This window comes from Python bivittatus, unplaced genomic scaffold (genome assembly GCF_059951505.1).
Source record: "Python bivittatus isolate LINGU-HERP-01145 unplaced genomic scaffold, Pbiv_v1 ctg000080_np1212, whole genome shotgun sequence".
NCBI classification, from domain to species: domain Eukaryota; kingdom Metazoa; phylum Chordata; class Lepidosauria; order Squamata; family Pythonidae; genus Python; species Python bivittatus.
The window spans coordinates 15,990,217-16,008,143 of record NW_028277035.1 but is presented as its reverse complement, the minus strand read 5'-3'; the positions used below and the strand labels follow the sequence as shown (position 1 = coordinate 16,008,143).

Below are 17,927 nucleotides of genomic sequence, written 5' to 3'. Positions count from 1 at the left end.
CAAAAGAAACAGGGTAGCTTATATTATTATTTGACTATTTGATTACTATGACAAAGGAAGCAGCAGAAAACAAAACTTCAGTTAAGTTATAAGAAATAGTGTAATAGTGGGACACTTTGGGACAAGGAAACAATTTCTAAAGCCTGATGTGCACAGCACACTAAACCAGTACAATGTGTGCCTAGAGCCAGCATGTTATTTGAAATTGGACTATGGATTAAATTGTGATTAAAGCCAATGTTTTAAAAAGTTTATATATCTTGGTTTTGACTCCTTGTGTCAGACAGATTCCGGTTAGAGAATTAATCTGAGGGTAGTCATTCTTTCCATCTCTAAATAGACATCAGAGGCTAGAAAACTTGTGAAATTAAGATGGGTCATTTAGGCCGTTGAATCCAATCACGTTTTATTCAGAAAAGCATCACCAATTCACGACTATACAGGTTTTCACTCAGAAAAGGTGATACATGATTAATAAAATAAAATAGTGCGAAGTATTTTGCGAGTCTTTGTGATCTGATTTGCTGTGACCAGAAGTCTTTGTCTGAACCCATCCAACAAGGAAAAGCTTACCACTGACCTGAGTAACTGGTTCTCATGTTGAACGGCTGTTATTCTTAGAAGTTTCCCTTAAAATTCAACTAGGATTTGCCTTTGTGTAGCTTAAATCAATTATATCATGTCCTATCCAATTGATTCACAGAGAAAAATAACAGAACTTGGCTTTCTTCCATAAAATACTCTTTTAGGTTCTTCACCCTTCTCTTCTCCAGAATAAGTGTCTCAGTTGCTTCAGTCTCCCTTCACAGGACATATTTCCTTGTACCCTGATTATCTGATCTTCTCTCAACCTAGTCCAGGTTGCCTCAGTCTTCCTTAAAATGTGATGCCCAGAATGGTACACAATACTAAAAGTTGCCTGACCAATCCAGAAAAAAAGTGGAAGTATTAATTCCTGTTTAGAAAACCTACTTCCATTCATGCAACCTAAAATTATGTATTTATGTATGTGTGTGTGTGTATTTGGCAGCTATTTCATATTGCTGAGTCATACTTCATTTCTACTGCTATTTTTTTTTCACAAATACTATTACCAACCCATATTCCTCATGCACATTTGATTGTTTGCCAGATACATCACTCTGCAGGCACTTTGCATTATTAATTTCATTCTGTTATTTTCAGAACATTTCTCTAACCTATCAACATTGTTTTAATTTTTTAAAAAATTTACTTCTCTTTTAGTGTATTAGCTACGTATACCACTTGGGATTTTATGTTATTTCCACTTCCACTTCTTCATCCAAATTGCTAATAAAATCCATGCCTTTTTGAAAGACTTGAAATTTGCTTCTGGAAAGTAACTTTCGCATCCTCTTTCCAGTCTTACAAGAAAACAGACTCTAATTGAATGTTTATCTGTTTTATTTATGTATCACATTTATCTGGCTGCCCATCTCATGAAATGTGACTCTGGAAGGCATACAATCAAAATATAAAAACAATTTTAAAAAACATTCAACAAATACAAAAATTAAAATTATTATTAAAATAGGAGTGTGTCCGATATCACTAACAATGGAGCCACCTCATCAGATCACCATTCCCTTGTGACCCTCAGGCCTGTGACATAACCAGATTTTGAGAGACTTCTAGAAAGTTGGCAGAAATGGGTCCAGTCTCACCTCGGGGGTGGGGTGGGGGATGATGTTCCACAGGGCAGGTACCATGGCAAAAAAGAGCCATCTCCTGGATCCCACCAGGTGTAACTCTTTGGCAGACGGGACCTGCAACATACTTCTGCCGGACCTGATGGGATGGGCAATTGTTATTGGGAAGAGCCAGTCCCTCAAATAACCCAGCCCCATGCCATGAAGGGGTTTAAAGGTTTTCATGTTAAGAAATAGATTTTAATGTTCAGAGAAATTCTGCAGTGAAACTATTCCCCAAAAGTGGTGGACTTCTCTTCATTGAATGTGTTCTAGTGGACCCTAAGGAGCCGTCTCTTGATATTGCTTTGATATGGAATGTTGCACTAAGCAGGCAGTTGGATTCTGTGGTCTAAATCGGCATTTCTCAACCTTGGCCATTTTAAAAAGCGTGGACTTCAACTCCCAGAATTCCAAGCCAGCATGGGAAATTGAAATCTGTACATTGTAACTGTACAATTCTATTGTACAAGCTGTCTGCAGCATATTGATGGCCTGCAAGACCAAGAGGCTAAATACCAGCAAAATATTTTTCCTAAGGAGATGAGGAAATTAATGCAGTCTGAAGGCCAAACTGGCTACAGGCAAGAGCATTAGAAGTAGCTGCCAGCAGTGGGCAGGGTCACAGCTGAAAGTGAGTGGAATCCCAGCCAAATTGTGCAAGACCCTAACATAGTTGCCTGGAGACACACTCACAAACATATGTAAACAAAGTCTCTTTCACACACTACAATGAATGATGAGGGTTGCTCCTAACTCTAACCCTTATATAATTACCTTTAAAAGATAACATTTAGTTCAAGTATTTTAAAAGGAGCTACATTTTGATCAGTTAACATTGGATGAACATGACATTTCACATCAGCCTGTAATAGTTATAATTGTCTGTTGACTCTACCATAATGATAAAGTCTTTTAACATCTCACTTATTCTTGCTTGCAGAATGTGACCTCCTTCAGTCAGTCTAATGAATAATAGGCTACCATTTGGGGTTTTAGCAAGTTCAGCACCATCCATCTTCATTTTTCTTCATTGACTTCCCACCGTCTTTTTGAAGCTTTAGATATTTATATGAATTACTGCATTTATCACTTGGGGATCATTCTTTTTCTTTGTTCACACATCTTCTCAAATTATTAATAGAGATCCTTTGACATCATTTATTTTAATCTTAGAAATGTACCTGACTGCTATTATACAGGGATGCATCTATGAAAACCCTTCCATATGTGAGAGTGGAAGAAGACAAAAAATAGGATCAGAAGTTCAAAATTCAGCTTTCCTAAGACACCAGTTTTCTTTGTTACTTAAAGAGACTCTTAACAGATCATTGTTTAAAAGATACCTGTGAAACACATATAAAAAGCAACAGGGGAAGGAAGGAAGTTATGATAATTGGACAAAGCTTTTCCACTTTTTCTGTCCTTATGTCAGAAAAATTGTTAGTTAAGCTTAATTTTTGATAATGTGCTTGAGTTGGATAAAATAAGCTTATACAATCTATAGTGTTTTGTTAAATATACACTTGTAGAAATAGACATATGTACACTCTGATATCCGTTTTTGTAAAGATCAAAGTAGTCAAGATAGTTTTAACAGTTGCCTTCCCTATTTTTAAATTATATGTAGAAATTACAGTACATTCTGATGAATCATTTATCACTCTTGGGCCAAAGATTATTTTAGAAATAAAATTGTTTTTCCTTTTTTACCTGCCTAATCCTGACTTCCTCCCAAAACACCAGAGAAACAAATTTCTGTTGTGGAAACTCAATGGGCCATTGTAGGAATCTTCTCTTCCTAAACATTGAATTCTATTATACTCAAAATAGGGCAGTTAGCCTTCCATGCACACTGACCATTATCTCTGGGCTACTGGAATGGGGGATTTTTCTACCCACTTTGCTCCCTCTCTCCACATCCCATTCTCATATAAATGGGCTATACAAGGATTGTTACTTAGATTGAGATCATGGTATAATTGGGGCAAAGAACAATTCCATTCTGTCCACTTACCAGGACAGTCTGTCCTGCTTTTTTATAGGACAGCTGAGATGTTCAGCACTTCAATTGTTAAGGACCAGTTTATTCAAATGAAAAAGCAGGTTAGCAAGTTTTTTCTACATACACTTGAGTAACTGTTTCCTGGTTCATTTTCACAGAATATTTTTGACAAATGATCCGCTTCTTCAACTAATGACTTTTCTGCCCTTTAAAACAAACAACTTTGTTATCTTAGCCTACAACCAAGAAGCATTCCGCTACTTTCACCACTGTAATTTAGGCCACTCCTAGGGAAATTCTTCTCTAGAAAATCAGAGTCACATTTTAAGCATCCTAAATTCCAGTTTCTAAAATCATATTATAAGTAATTCTTTAAAAGGAAGCTTCTGCTTCCAGGTTTAAGCAATTTGTTTCTAAAACTGGACTGCACATTACAACTGTGTTGATATATGTAGTGATCTGAAAGCCAAACTAGGCTACAACTGGACAATCATAGATGTTAATGAACCTTTTATGCTAACATAAAAAAGTCAATGTCCATCCTTTTTTAAGTATTTTTAAAAACTGTAGGTACCTTGGAGATTGCTAGCGTATTTGGGTCTTACTGTTTAATTAATATGTATGCTTCTACTGGATATATTTCCAAGGAGTATTAAAGATAAATCATATTCAATATTCAACCTCTCGTTTTTAAAGCAACCATTATAAATTGATCTAAAATGTTCATCCCTTGTTTAGCCCAAGCATTCCAGTAAAACAACTTCCCTATTTTCAAATTTGGCTTATTCCTCAGCATCAATTTTTAATTTTGTTCTGTATGAAAAATTTAATTACTAACCTATGAACAACCAAATGTCCCTGGTAGCTTTCAACCTGGAAATGAACATCCCTGTTTAGTATACTTTGACCCTACATCTCGCTAAGATTTCAGGGGTGTTACACACGTGCTCTCCAAATGGGCCTAAGGGGGGCATACAACTCTCATTCTCCCCCTCCCCCCAAATGTTAAAATAAAACTCAATCATATAGTTGAAAATCTGGTAGGTTGAAGCATTATTATCACAAGGTAAGCTCAATTTGGCCAAGGATATTTGAAAGGCTTTAGCCTGCCGTAAGAATTTTCTTATTAACTTATCAGTATAAAGTATCTAATAGGACTTAATGTTTAAATCTATCTTAGAATTCTGGTAGTATTCATTCTGATAACATTAACCTTGCCCCAAAGACTTAATTGGACTTTTAACCATCAAGTTATATTTACTGAAATTGCATTTATACATATTTAATTTAGCATATTGTGATATATTTCAAAAAAGATATAAACCGAAGTATTTTATGCAGCCTGTACAAATGGTAAATCCTAATCTGTTACAGTAATTCATAGATATAGAAGTTCCCAAAGGCAGCAAATTAGCCTTGTTCCAGTTAATAGTATAACCAGAGTATTAACAATATTGCTATATGACTTCAATAAGCTTTGGTAATGACATTGCATAATCACCAAGGATAATATCATCAGCATGTATGAACAATTTATATTCATTGTTAAATACCACTATACCCTCAGTATCTTGAAAATATCTAACAGAAGCAGCTAGTAGTTCAGGAAACAAATTGAAAATGAAAGGAGTCAAAGAGTATCCTTACAAATGCAATATAAATTGGAAGTTTGAAAAACAATTCCATTAATAACTCTAGCCATTGGGTAAAGATACCCAACTGTAATCCCATGAACAAAAAAATGATGGAATCCTCTATCTTCAATTTGACATGAACCGTATCAAAGTCCTTCCTTTTCAGTATCCAACAAAATTAGAACAGCTAATTTCATCAGCTACAATATCCATAATATCAATCACCAGGTGGATGTTGTCAGGTGCTTGTCTATTTTTTTTTTTTTTTTATAAATCCAGATTGAGATGGATGAATTATAAATATTACCTTATGTAGCCTCCTGGCTAGTGTTGCAGGAAATATTTTAGCATTCGCATTAAGCAAAGGTATTAGACTATAGTTTGCACATCTTGTAGGAGTATAAAATGATAAATGGAGAATAAAAAAATGATTACAGATCTCCAACTCTGTTAAGTCACAATAAGTCTGTATTCATTTGGAAGTCCATCTGGTTCGGGGGCTTTCCCCACCTTCAGAGATTGCAGAATTTCTGTGATTTCTTATGACAATGGCTGTACCAATTTAATTTCATCTTCCTGAGAAATCTCTTCCATTTCAATACTTCTCAGGAAATTGATAATTTGTTTTTCAGTTACAGGAATCCCTAGTTGATGTAAGTGAAAGCAAACACCATACAACTAACCGATTCTGTTTTGATAAATAACTCTACCATTAGTCTGGATGGCAGTTTCTTAGTTTTGTTGTTTCAAGCCATAAGCCAGTAACTTTCTAGCTTTCTCCTATGATTCCCAGTATTTTTTGTTAGTAAATTTCAAACAGTATTCAAATTGTTCTGAGTGTAGTAGCTCCAGTACATGCTTTGCTGCTATAAATGCTGCTATAAATGCTTGATATGATGTGTCTGTTGGGTTCTAGCAAATAACAAAAGTGAATCTTTAACAATCCAACTGTATTAAGATTAGAACTTTTTGCTGAGGCGACAGCAATAATTGATCCCGACGTACAGTATGCCTTAAATGTACTCCAGAGAGTTAATGGATTAGTAGAGGTCCAATTTATTTTTTAAAAAATCCTTAATATATTTTATATAAAGAGAACTCTTAGAAGAAATATATTCAAATACCATGTAGAATTGGCTGATTTATAAGTTATATTTCATAGTCAGACTCCCTGGAGCTTTGTTTGAGATTGCAACGGGCCTACTGAAGAGTCCGTAACTTGATACAGTAAAGTAGACTTAAAAAAATTCATTTAATTTGAAATAATGTTGAAGTACATGTGAAAAAGTATATTTTGTATTTAAAAAAACCCAAATATCTATTAAATTAAATTCTAATATATATGCTTTTGTAATGCCTTCCAATTTTTAGGAACAGTTAAGTTTTTTTAAAAAATGCCTCTAATTTCCACAAGAGATTGTCAAGAAGTATAACATGTTTACTATGCTAGTGATACTTCTTTAATTTTATATTTTTTAGCAAAGCATTATCAAGAGTATTGATAAGGCAGTATTTTCTTATGTGAAGGAACTGAATCAAGAGGCCTCAAAGTATTTTTTTAGTTAGACTGCTGCTCTATCAACATATTTTGAAGGAAAAGTCACAAGTATAGAATTTTTTTCTTGGGTACATTAGCTTGGAAGATCAGGGAGTAGTAGGGAAAAGATGCTGTCATAAAATATCTTGGTTTTTTTATTTTAGGGGAATCCTTGTAATACTCCCAATATTTTACTGATGTAAAAACACTAAATTTGCATTTAAATTGTAAAAACTTAAAGTGGATATTCATTCAATATTAAGCTGTATTAACAGTTTAAGTAACTGCATTTCAGGCTTTGCCTTTTACTTATAGTATAGTATACTACTTAATGTTGTCACTCCATCTGCTAGTATGCTTTGGGGATGAATGAGAGATAATTCTGATATATCTCTTTTCAGCTAAACAAGTAAGATTCTGTAAATATTTGGAACTGAATAAATGAATAGTTCTTTGAATGGTCTGAATGGTTTATAGGATTTTACCAGATCCAAATATTAATAAGTAAATTGCAGGAAAAATGTACCTCTTTTATGACATGGTAAATAAGATCAGTTAATATACATCAGTGTGCATATACAATAGCATTTTTGAGAAAGGGTAGTGAACTGTTTCATACAAAGCTGGAGTTTCAAGATGCAGCACAATGTGAAAACATGTGAAATATACATTCATTCCAAACAAAAATAAAGTTTACTTTATTAGAATGTTTTAATATCTAAAGCAGCTCCAGTGCTTTTCACTTTAATTTCAAATTGCATTGGAAACATTAATGTTTTGCATTACAATGTTTATTTATTTATAATAATCAAGAAAATAAATGCCAAGAGAGATTCTATCCAACAATTTTAAACACAAAAATTGCATGTGAGGAAACATTCTCATACCACATTACTGATGACTGCAATAATTGTAGATGACTAGATATTTATCATAAGCCAGTGATAAACATAAATGAATATTAACAGCTTCAAACAAGGATCATTTTTTTGCCAATACTTCTTACAATTTCACTAGTGCAAGACCATATTTTTACCTGATTGAACTTGAAACAAAGAATGCTCAATACAAAACTATTCTTTCTCCCCATTTTAAAAAAGTGCCTCATACCATACTTACACTAAAATATTTACAAGCTAGTGGAAGACTGTCTGTCTCCATCTCTTGTCAGTGAGGAAAGGCCAAAGTGATTCCTTGATCCCAACTTGAAATGGAGTATGCTGACCAATGCCCAACATCAGAAGACGGGAACAGTCAAGCTGAGCATTCTTGGGACGAGGAGCACCCAGGACTGGGCTATCTGTAATCTTTAATTTCAAAGACCAATATACTTATCTTCAGAATAAAAATATTGACATGCATTTATTTCTAAGGATCCTTTCTCTCCTAGCCCAAAACCACTTTTTCTCTCTCATATTACTTAGCAAGGAATCCTGAAATCTGCTAGTAGTGCAAAAATAGAATCAGAGGTTATCTGCCAAAACACTTCTGCCTATGAATTCAGAGATACAGACAGACAGACACTGAAGTCATTTGTCTCTCCTGAGAAGATACTTCTAAAGATAGTCTTTGCTTGTAAATCAAGCAAAAGTTATTACCTTACATTTTCCCTTTACTAGGATACTAGAGGCTGACAGAAGAGGGATAGATGAATTCATTTCTAGACTTGATACACTTTAAGACTTTAAAGTATTCCTTCTCTAATTTGTCAGGCCCTCAGTCAGCTGCATGGAATTCCTTGTGTTTACATAAAAGGCTGGGATAAAAAGGCCATGCAAATAGCCACTTATTAAAATGTGAGAAACTACAATCAGAAAGTAATTTTTCATCCTTTCCATATAGCATCTTAACTGCAGCTGAAATTTCTGGGCTACATTGTTATAAGGTTATCACTTAAACTGCAGAGGTAAAAACACACATTTCCCAAACAGTCAGATAAATGGATTATCAATTTCAAAGTTTTCATCAGAAAAAGAGCAATTGTTCCTTAAGGATAACATTTCATAGCACAATATAAAATAAATGTTGAATGTTTATCAACTACAAGTTAGCTTTTCTCATTCTGATTAATTACTTACTGGTCTCAAGTGGCTACTAGGAAGATTGAAAGCATCAGCCATGGCACATGCCATTTCAAACTTGGTCATCTGCTCATTACCAGACCAGTGAAATGTTCCCTTAATGGATGGATCCTTGGAAAAGCAACAAACATAAACAATTTAAATTCATTTTAATTTTCCTATGCTAAACAGTTCCAGGAAGGAAAAAAAAAATCCAAGCTTTACTGGAGGCCATTCTTTTTAGACTATAGGTAGTCCTCGACTTACAACCAAAATCAGGACTGGAACTTCTGTCACTATAAAATATGGTCATTAAATGAGTTGTGCCTGATTTTATGACCTTTTTGCCATGGTCGTTAAGCAAATCACTATGGCCGTTAAGTGAATCATGCAGTCTAAGCAAATCTGGCTTCCCCCATTGACTTTGCTTGTTGGAAGCCGGCTGAGAAGGTCGCAGGTGATCATGTGATCTAGGATGGTGCAACTGTCGTAAATACATGCCAGTTGCGAAGCACCTGAATTTTGAACATGTGACCGCAGGGACACTGCAATAGTTATGAGTGTGAGGACTGGTTGTAAGTCACTTTTTTCAGTGCCGTCATAACTCTGGTTGTTAAACAAGAAGTCATAAGTCGAGGACTATCTGTAATATGAGAAGCAACATTTAACTCAATGAACTTTTTTTTGCATTATCTCAACAGATTTTTGTTTCTGCTACAGAATATAATAGTTACTATACACAAATTCAACTCAGCTATATGGTACTTTGTACACAATAGTGTTACTAGAAAATACTCAATATCCTGATCTTGTCCAAAAGAGTAGTTGTGGCTGTTTTACAACCATTTTTGTTGCAAATATAATCTAGCAATCCAAGATGCATTATCATGATGCAGGATTTTTTTTAAAAAAAAAATCTCAGTGAACTCTCTGAATATTAAAAACTTAGCCTTGTATAAAATTATCTAATGCTTTAAGTGTTAAATGATACAGGTCCTGCACACAGGGCATTGAGACTGACAGTAGGAGGCATCATAAATATAATGGACATCTGAAAAATGGGTATACCTTTAATCACAGCTTCATAGCTTTTTTTTTTTTTTTAATGTTCACTGATTTTCAAAGCTGGCAGGGAAATATAGAATGTACAGATTTACATGAGGAAGGAGGAATTGACAGTTGCCCTTTTTGATGGAGATCCCTTTTGTTTTTAAATTTTGAAACAGCTGCTTTTTCAGAGAAGCAGAACATGTCTCTACATCTATTTCATGTCCTTCCAACATTATTTTTATGCCACCATATGATTCCTGTTTCCCTATTATCTTAACCCTAAGAATAACTATACTATCGTATAATATTATAATATATATTGTAACCACTTACTTTTGTACAAATATTCTGCATGTTTTAATCAGAACTTTATTATGCTTCTCATGTTACAATATAATCAGATACATGTTAAATGTTTTAGGAAGTCTGCATGAATTTTTGAAACCTCAAATACGTCACAAAAAACACACATTATTTATACACATTTTACATGTGAAGCAGTCCTTAAAACCTTGATTTAGGTGCATTTAATACACTTAGGAAAGCTCTTACCACCATTCTCCTCTCAGCTAGCTGTTGGCAAACAATGGCTACATCCTTGACATAGGTAGGAAACCTCTGCTGCCAATGATCCATATTGGCTGATTTGTTATTGAATTGCACTTTATCAAACATAACTGTCACAGCACTCTCCTCCAACTTTTCAACTTCTCCATATAAAATAGGAATTCTAAGCACAGCAGCACCTAAGAGAAAAGAAAGATAAGCCATAAATATTGCACGAAATCAACTAAGCATATCCATGCAATTGCCCAGCTTGCTGCAAACTTCACACCAATAGAAAAAATGGAAAAGGGACAGGTTTAACTGGGACAAGCCAAATTATTTTACATATGGTGTGTGAACCAAAAAAAAAAAAAAAAGGCTGTAAACTGGAAACTGCTTCAAAACTGCTTGTAGCAATGTTTCCTAGAGTAACTTCAACTGTCAATACTAAGTCCAGGTAGCTTTGTTTCTAATGATAACTCTGTCAATAAAATCTTTCATAGTACAGTATTCTCACTGTACTAACATCTGGGAAACTACCAACATGAGCTTGCAAATTCAACTGGCTCTGAAATACCAACAAGAGACATCATTTAAAAACTCAAAATATGAAGTTGTTTTTGCTGCCACTCCTTATTATTATCTTTCCTCTTTCCATTTCTATTATCTATGTAATGAACCACCTATTCAGAAATATGCTCTCTTTAATTTCCACCTAGCCATAATCCACTTGTTCACGTAGCATTCCACCATTCCTTAAATCTTTCCCTTAACAACATAGGAAACAGCTTGTTATGTAAGCACATCCAACCCAGCATTATTTACAATGAAAGTCAATCACTGAAAAGTAAGCAAACAAGCATTTTATAATTGCATAGAGATGCTTTTATGGCCGATGGTTTAACTACATCTGTTTACCACAGCTTGGTTGGCTAAATAGATCAAATTTATATTTTGAAGAGGCAAAATATTTTCATAAAGCCTATGACTGATCATTTATAAACCAGCATCCTGCTTGTCACTGTAACCACCTTTCTGTTCAAGCACTGAAACAAAAGACATAATCTTACAGATAGTAGATTAAATATTAAACCATTTTAATTTACCCTTTCTTTGAGAGGTCTACAATGCAATGTTAGTTTATTTATGTATTGTAAGAGTCATAAATCTCTTCACTGCAAAAGCTCTGGGCAGTATGCAAAAGTAATAATACAAAACAATACAATAACAGAATATAATAGAATACAAAATAAAACCACAATGTAGTAACAATAACAACATTCCCACATTTGGCAAAGGTCTCCTAATCTTTCAAGCCCTCCAGAAAAGTCAGCCATAAGAACGGGGGCCACTCTTCACTCAGAGGGTTACCTGTTTCAAAGGAGGGGAGCTCCACAGAGAAGGCCTGCCTCCATGCTCTCTCCTATTGTACCTCCTGATAGAAGGGGGCCAGAGTTCACATGGGACAGGCAGATCTTCCCTTCCCTACAGCATACTGGCCTCACTTCCTCTATATTCTCTTTCTAGCAAGCTCAAAGACACACATTTGTGTTTGACAAGGAAAATAGAGTGCATGAGTGTAAATTAAATATAAACACTGAAAAACTAAGAAAAAATGGATGAATCTGTGTCCCTTGTGTACCATTTACTAAAGATGAAAATGGAGAAATTTTAAGACTTGCAAGTCCTGGTAGAAATGCAGCAGAATGCAGTCTTTTGGGAGGAAATGTTTGTCAAAAGAAGTGAAAATGACTCTAATAATGTTCTTCTGCTCATATCATTATATGGAATTAAGCATTGGGTATGTCAAGAGAAACGTAAAAGTTAAAAATAGTGAAAATGAGGTACTTAAGCATGTGTGATAAAACAAAAAGAGCTAAAGAGCTGCTGAACAGCAATATATACAATTAAAATATGTTAACACAATATGGCCTGGATGCCTTAGCAGCTCCAGAGACGCATAAAATAGTAGAATGTTTAAGAAATGCCTTGTCTGAAGTAAAACCAACAATTCAATTTTATGTGAGACAAAAAACCATGATGGTTAATAATGGTAGTATATATAATTTGTGGAATAAGCAACTGGATTTTCTGATCTTGGAAAACTAATGGGCCAAGTTTTAAGAAATGCTAATATAGATAGTCCTCACTTAACACCACTAATTGGGACTGGAACTTCTGTCACTAAACAATACAGCATAAAGCACATGATCATGCGACTATGTCACTTAGTGACAGCAGTTCTGGCAGTCCCTGCTTATTGTCATTAAGCAAATCATTGTGGGTCGTTAAGTGAGGACCTCATGTGATTGCGACTTTCGACTTCCTGCTAGCTTCCCCATTGACTTCACTTGTGGGAAGCCAGCAGGGGAGGTTGCAAATCGCAATCATGTAACCATGGGATGCTGCGACAGTCAGAAATCTGGGCCAATTGCCAAATACCTGGATTGTGATCACATGACTGTGGGGGCACTGCAAAAGCCAGAACATTGAGGACCGGTTGTAAGTACCACTTGTTCAGCACTGTCATAAGTTCAAAGAGTCACTGAACGAGTGGTTGTTAAACAAGGACCACCTGTATACTTATGACTTATACATGAAGTTAATTCATTAGAAAAAATCTACTGGACTTTCTAAAGAATATTTCAGAAAAGGATGGATATCAGATTCTTTTTGTGTATGCGTTAGCACCATAACAAATCTGACTCATATGATTTGGATTCCATCAAATCTGTGAATACAACCTTGGGGGGAAAAACATAGTAGTTAAAGATATGTGATACTGAATTACATTCCAAAAATAAGGAATTTGGCACTTTATGGAGAATTACTCTAGGTAGATGAAAATAAAACATTCCAGGTGTCAAAGAGTGGGTTCAAGAGATCTGATCTTCAATATTTTTGAAATGTCTTATTATAAAAATAAGATGTCAAAATACATTTTGACATGGTCTAGCTGTCAAAGGCCTGAGCTACTTTTGTATTATTATATGGATTTTTCTCCTCCTTCCTTCTTAGCTTATTTTAACCACATATATGTATATCTTTTTATTGTATTATTACCATTGATTATTTTTATTTGTTAATCTTGCTAACTGCTATAAAACAATAAAAAGGGGGGAAGGGAAAAATATGTACCCAAATTCATACTTACCTTCATTGTTTTTTAAAACTGCTCTTTCACCTTCTAGTTTAGTTCTGCCATAGAGATTTAGAGGATTTGGTACATCATTTTCCTTGTATGGAGGATTTGTTCCATCAAATACATAGTCTGTACTAATGTAGATCAGAAATGCTCCCACTTGAGCTAAATTGGAAAAACATTTATCGTAATTAAATGTGTATCTATGGGAATATTCCATCTAGCTTTCAGTTCTCCAGTATATTATACCACTTATAAACTTGCTGAATCACACCAAAGACCAGATTTAAAATAGTAAACAGCAGTTCCCACAATCCTCCTTTACCAAACCACATTAATCAAACATTAACTGGGAAAAATTCTTCAACACTGATCGAACTACCTATACTTACAATATCATCGAAAATAATAATATAACCTAACTTTAAAAAAAAAATCAGTCATTTTTACCTGCTTCTTTTGCTATGACTCCTGAAGCAGTCACATTGAGCTGAGCAGCAGCATCTGGTTGACTGTCTACAATATCTGGCCTTCTCTCAGCTGCACAATGTATTATCACATGAGGCTGGAAATGATACACCCATATGAGGAAGTTCATTCAAACAGGACCACTGAAGTTCCATTTAAATACACAAATACATTCTACCTAAAACTCCTATTATATTGCTGCAAGACTAATTTACCTGAGATCTACCAGAATGAATATAATATGTATCCAAAACAGGGCCCGAGCTTGGCTGTTTACCACTGATGATTCCTGTTTATTTGCTTATGCCATCCCAAAGAATTTCAAACATACAACAAGAAGTAACAGAAAAGATTCTACTAAGTATGGTCTTACTTTTAATAAATTCAATACAAGACTATTTTTCTGTTGTTCCATTTCTTTTTCTAATACAAGCATTTCACATAAATAAGGTCAAGATTGTTTAAAAACAGAATATTCATACTACACAATGAATAGGAAATGCCAGTATCTAGGAAAGCCAGTTAAATTCCTGAACAAACAATTCTGAACAGCATGAGGTATTTTTCCTTTCCTTTCAAAATTCTCACCTGAAAATCTTGGATTACACTGTGAATAGCAACAGGATCCAAAAGATTAACTTGTTCAAACAAAGGTCGAGCTCTACTGTACCCACAGCCAAGAGCATTCCAATTATTTACTTTAAATTCTTTATAAACAGCTCTGCCAAGTAGTCCAGTGGCACCAGTAATTAGGACACGTCTATTTGGGATATCAACATCATCCTGTAAAAAGAAAATATAATCTATAGTCATATCAAATTATCACTGTTTTTCCCAAAACTCTTGCATGCTCCTGTGCATCTCTATCCCATATTTTCAAAATATGTTGGGCTTAAATCACAGAATAGCAGCTTCAATAATAATCTGTGCTACATAGGAAGTTCAAATACTGAAGATAACATACCCATATATTGTGGTTAACAATATCAGAAGACGACTATAACTTAGAACTAGTCATTCCATGTTATTAAAATTGATCTCTACAAAAAGATTCACTGAAGAATGTATGTATTCATTTTGTTTCTGTTTTAAACTGTCAAAACAAAAACCTTCCAAGGTGGATTATTTTCTTTAAAAAGAAAACAAAACAACACAAAATTACTTTTCTTCACCTATCAACCTATCAAGTTTTTCTATCAAGATTCTGCAAAGACAGAAAGAAACACAGTTACCAAAAGTCCCACTGAATGTTTGCCTTCCTTGTAAATTATTCTAGGAAGTGTTTCCATTCCAGACTGATCAATGATTTTCAGCTGCTTTCTGGAATTCTATTAGCATTATAGCTGATAGAATTGTAATTCCAATTGTTTATAAAGAATTGTTATTGGAATTACACAACATTAAGGAGTAATTCTGAGGGGCTTTTTTAAATAGTTCTTTTTCTACTTTTTTTTTTTTCCTTTCATGATACGACTTTTTAGATTGCTAGGTCGGACAGCAAGGTCTGTTTTGCCTTTGTTGATCTGTAAGTTTGTCCAGGGTTATATATAACTTAGGAGCAGGGCATAAATGCTTTTAAAAATTAAGCTGAGAAAGGGTTAATGGAATTTCATATCCAAAAAAAGCACTTAGACCACTTTAAACACGTCTGTCCCTGAAGTAGAAAAAGCCCAAATACGTGACAAATAATAAAATCAGCAATTTTTGTGATCATAAGAACTAGGGATGATTATTACTTCAGGCTATGCAACTTAACCTAGATAGTAGAGGATCTCTTACTGAAACAGAGAGGAGGAGGAGGAGGGGGGATGCAAATTAATACAATATCTACCTATCCCACCTTAGCCAAGAGAAATAGCCTCCAAGTCCATATAGAGCCCCACTAGAGAGAAACCTTAGAAATTAAAAAGACAATTGGAAGTTAATCTGCTTAATCTTTCATTTGTTTACTAGGCACATAGTAGCGGAACTGTGAATACTATTTTTATGCAACATTAATACTACAGTTTGACTACAGTTTAACTACTCGCCTCCCCAGATATGGTATTTTTCACCAAACAACAAGCAGTATTAAGCAATCACGTGTATGGGTGGATTATTTTAATAAATCTCCTCCCATACAGTACTAACTGGGAAAAAAGGAACTCCCTCTAGATCTCATTCCCCAGACTGTTTGCAAGTGTTTGCACACCCAACCTGGCACTCTCCAGCTGAGTGGGACCCCAAGCCCTAAAACCTCCACCGTAACTAATGGCGGCTGGGAATTATGGGCGTCCTGGTCTAACACACCCAGAGAGCGCCAGCCGGAGGAACACTGTCATAAACCCTGGCACGGGAGGAAACCCTCTTGAACATAGGGAGATCTGCGAGCTAACTCAGAACTGCAGCCCGAGGACTCCTTTAGGCGTCTTCTGCCCCCGGCAGAGCAAGGAGGGCGCCGCCAAGCCGAGCCGCCGGGCCGGAAGGGTGAGGCGGCGCAGAGGAGGCGCGGCCAGTTTGTTTACCACGGAAAAGCCAGCGCAGAGGACGAGGGGTCTTGCGAATCCTTCCTCACCTCCTCGAGCCAACAGCTCCCCGGCTCAAAATGGATGCGGAGCCCTTTCTCCCACCCGACCATCCCTCCTGCCTTGGTTCTGAGGCGCCGCCGCCCGCGTTCAACTGGACTCTGGCGGCGGCCGTCGCCCAAGGCCCACCCCTCCTCTTCCAGCCGCGATGCTGATTGGTTCTTTCCGCCGCGGGAGGCAGGGCTCGGAGGGAGCTACCCACTGCGGACGTGCGAGCAGCGTGCGCTACGGTGCGAGGGCGGGGCTGCTCTCTTCCAGACTTTAATCTTCCTTTTCTGAAAGGCTTTCCTGTCTGCTTTGGAGGCTGAGGGAATTTCTGAACGGAACCCCCGCAGTATGTCTGTTTTAGAAAATCACTTCCCCCCGTCCCTGAGAAATCAGCTGGTGGCCGTTCTTTGCACATTGTCCTGTCCCGGAAATGCTAGAGAGCCGCAGGGCAATAAATTCATGAAAACATCCGAGCCCCGCCTCCCTTATAAATTGAACTTCCTACTTGTTCTCAGCTTCAAAACAAAACTTCTTCGTTAAACACACTACTGGTTTAGTATGTAAGGCAAAAATTAGCTTCCTTATTCTCAAAGCCAGAAATCTTTGCAAATATGGAAACATGTTGTATGCATATACAAAATACATGGAAAATATGCATTAAAAACAGCATGCACAAACTTGCCACCCAGTTCAAAATAGGTTGCTTTAAATACACAGGTTAGAAGGGAACCTGGCAAGATACAATTAAAAGTGAAATTGCTATCTAATTTCCTAGCTTTTATTACATGTTTCAAACTGCTGAAACAAGGTTACAATTGTAGGAATGGGCATGGGAGCTGAATCTGATAGTGAACCTGAGTATGTGGAAGTTGAACCTGCATATGAAGACATGTGTGGTGGGCTGGCATGAGAATGTGTGGCATCTGTGATAGAAACGATACTCAGTATTCTTGTCAAGAGTGATGTATTCGTTCCCAATGACGTGCCTATGCAATTTTTAAAGATAATTATGTGCTTTATGGCTTTCTTGCAACCCCCTTGCTTTTGTAATCTTTAATCTTTAAATAGAATTATATTATTTAGTGATTTCATTGTATCCTTGAAGATAAAAATAATTGTATGATTTGTGATTTCCTTGATCCTATAGCAGAGGTGGAAGAGACCAGCTGTGGTCAGTCTGATGAGATGGGTCATGGCTTGGGCAACTGACAGAACATACAAGAT

General features: G+C 35.9%; 1 protein-coding gene across 1 annotated transcript; it reads right to left on the bottom strand.

Moving 5' to 3' along the window:
- Positions 1-1,648: 1,648 nt before the first annotated feature.
- MAT2B (methionine adenosyltransferase 2 non-catalytic beta subunit) lies at positions 1,649-16,861 on the bottom strand. The gene is made up of 7 exons (XM_007435562.4): positions 16,706-16,861; positions 14,740-14,934; positions 14,134-14,248; positions 13,696-13,848; positions 10,548-10,741; positions 8,964-9,077; positions 1,649-8,192 (listed from the first exon to the last, which is right to left on the bottom strand). Exons 1-7 carry the CDS (start codon positions 16,766-16,768, stop codon positions 8,022-8,024), a joined length of 1,005 nt encoding a protein of 334 aa, XP_007435624.1. The 5' UTR covers positions 16,769-16,861; the 3' UTR covers positions 1,649-8,021.
- Positions 16,862-17,927: the final 1,066 nt, after the last annotated feature.

What these genes read in the sequence shown, in the direction of transcription:
- MAT2B (XM_007435562.4), bottom strand. Translation starts at nt 16,768, where the DNA reads ATGGTCGGGTGGGAGAAAGGGCTCCGCATCCATTTTGAGCCGGGGAGC. An exon ending in GGAGCTGTTGGCTCGAGGAG is followed by an intron (nt 14,935 to 16,705) that starts GTGAGGAAGGAT and finishes TTCTTTTTACAG; the next exon opens with GATGATGTTGATATCCCAAA. An exon ending in GTGTAATCCAAGATTTTCAG is followed by an intron (nt 14,249 to 14,739) that starts GTGAGAATTTTG and finishes TATCATTTCCAG; the next exon opens with CCTCATGTGATAATACATTG.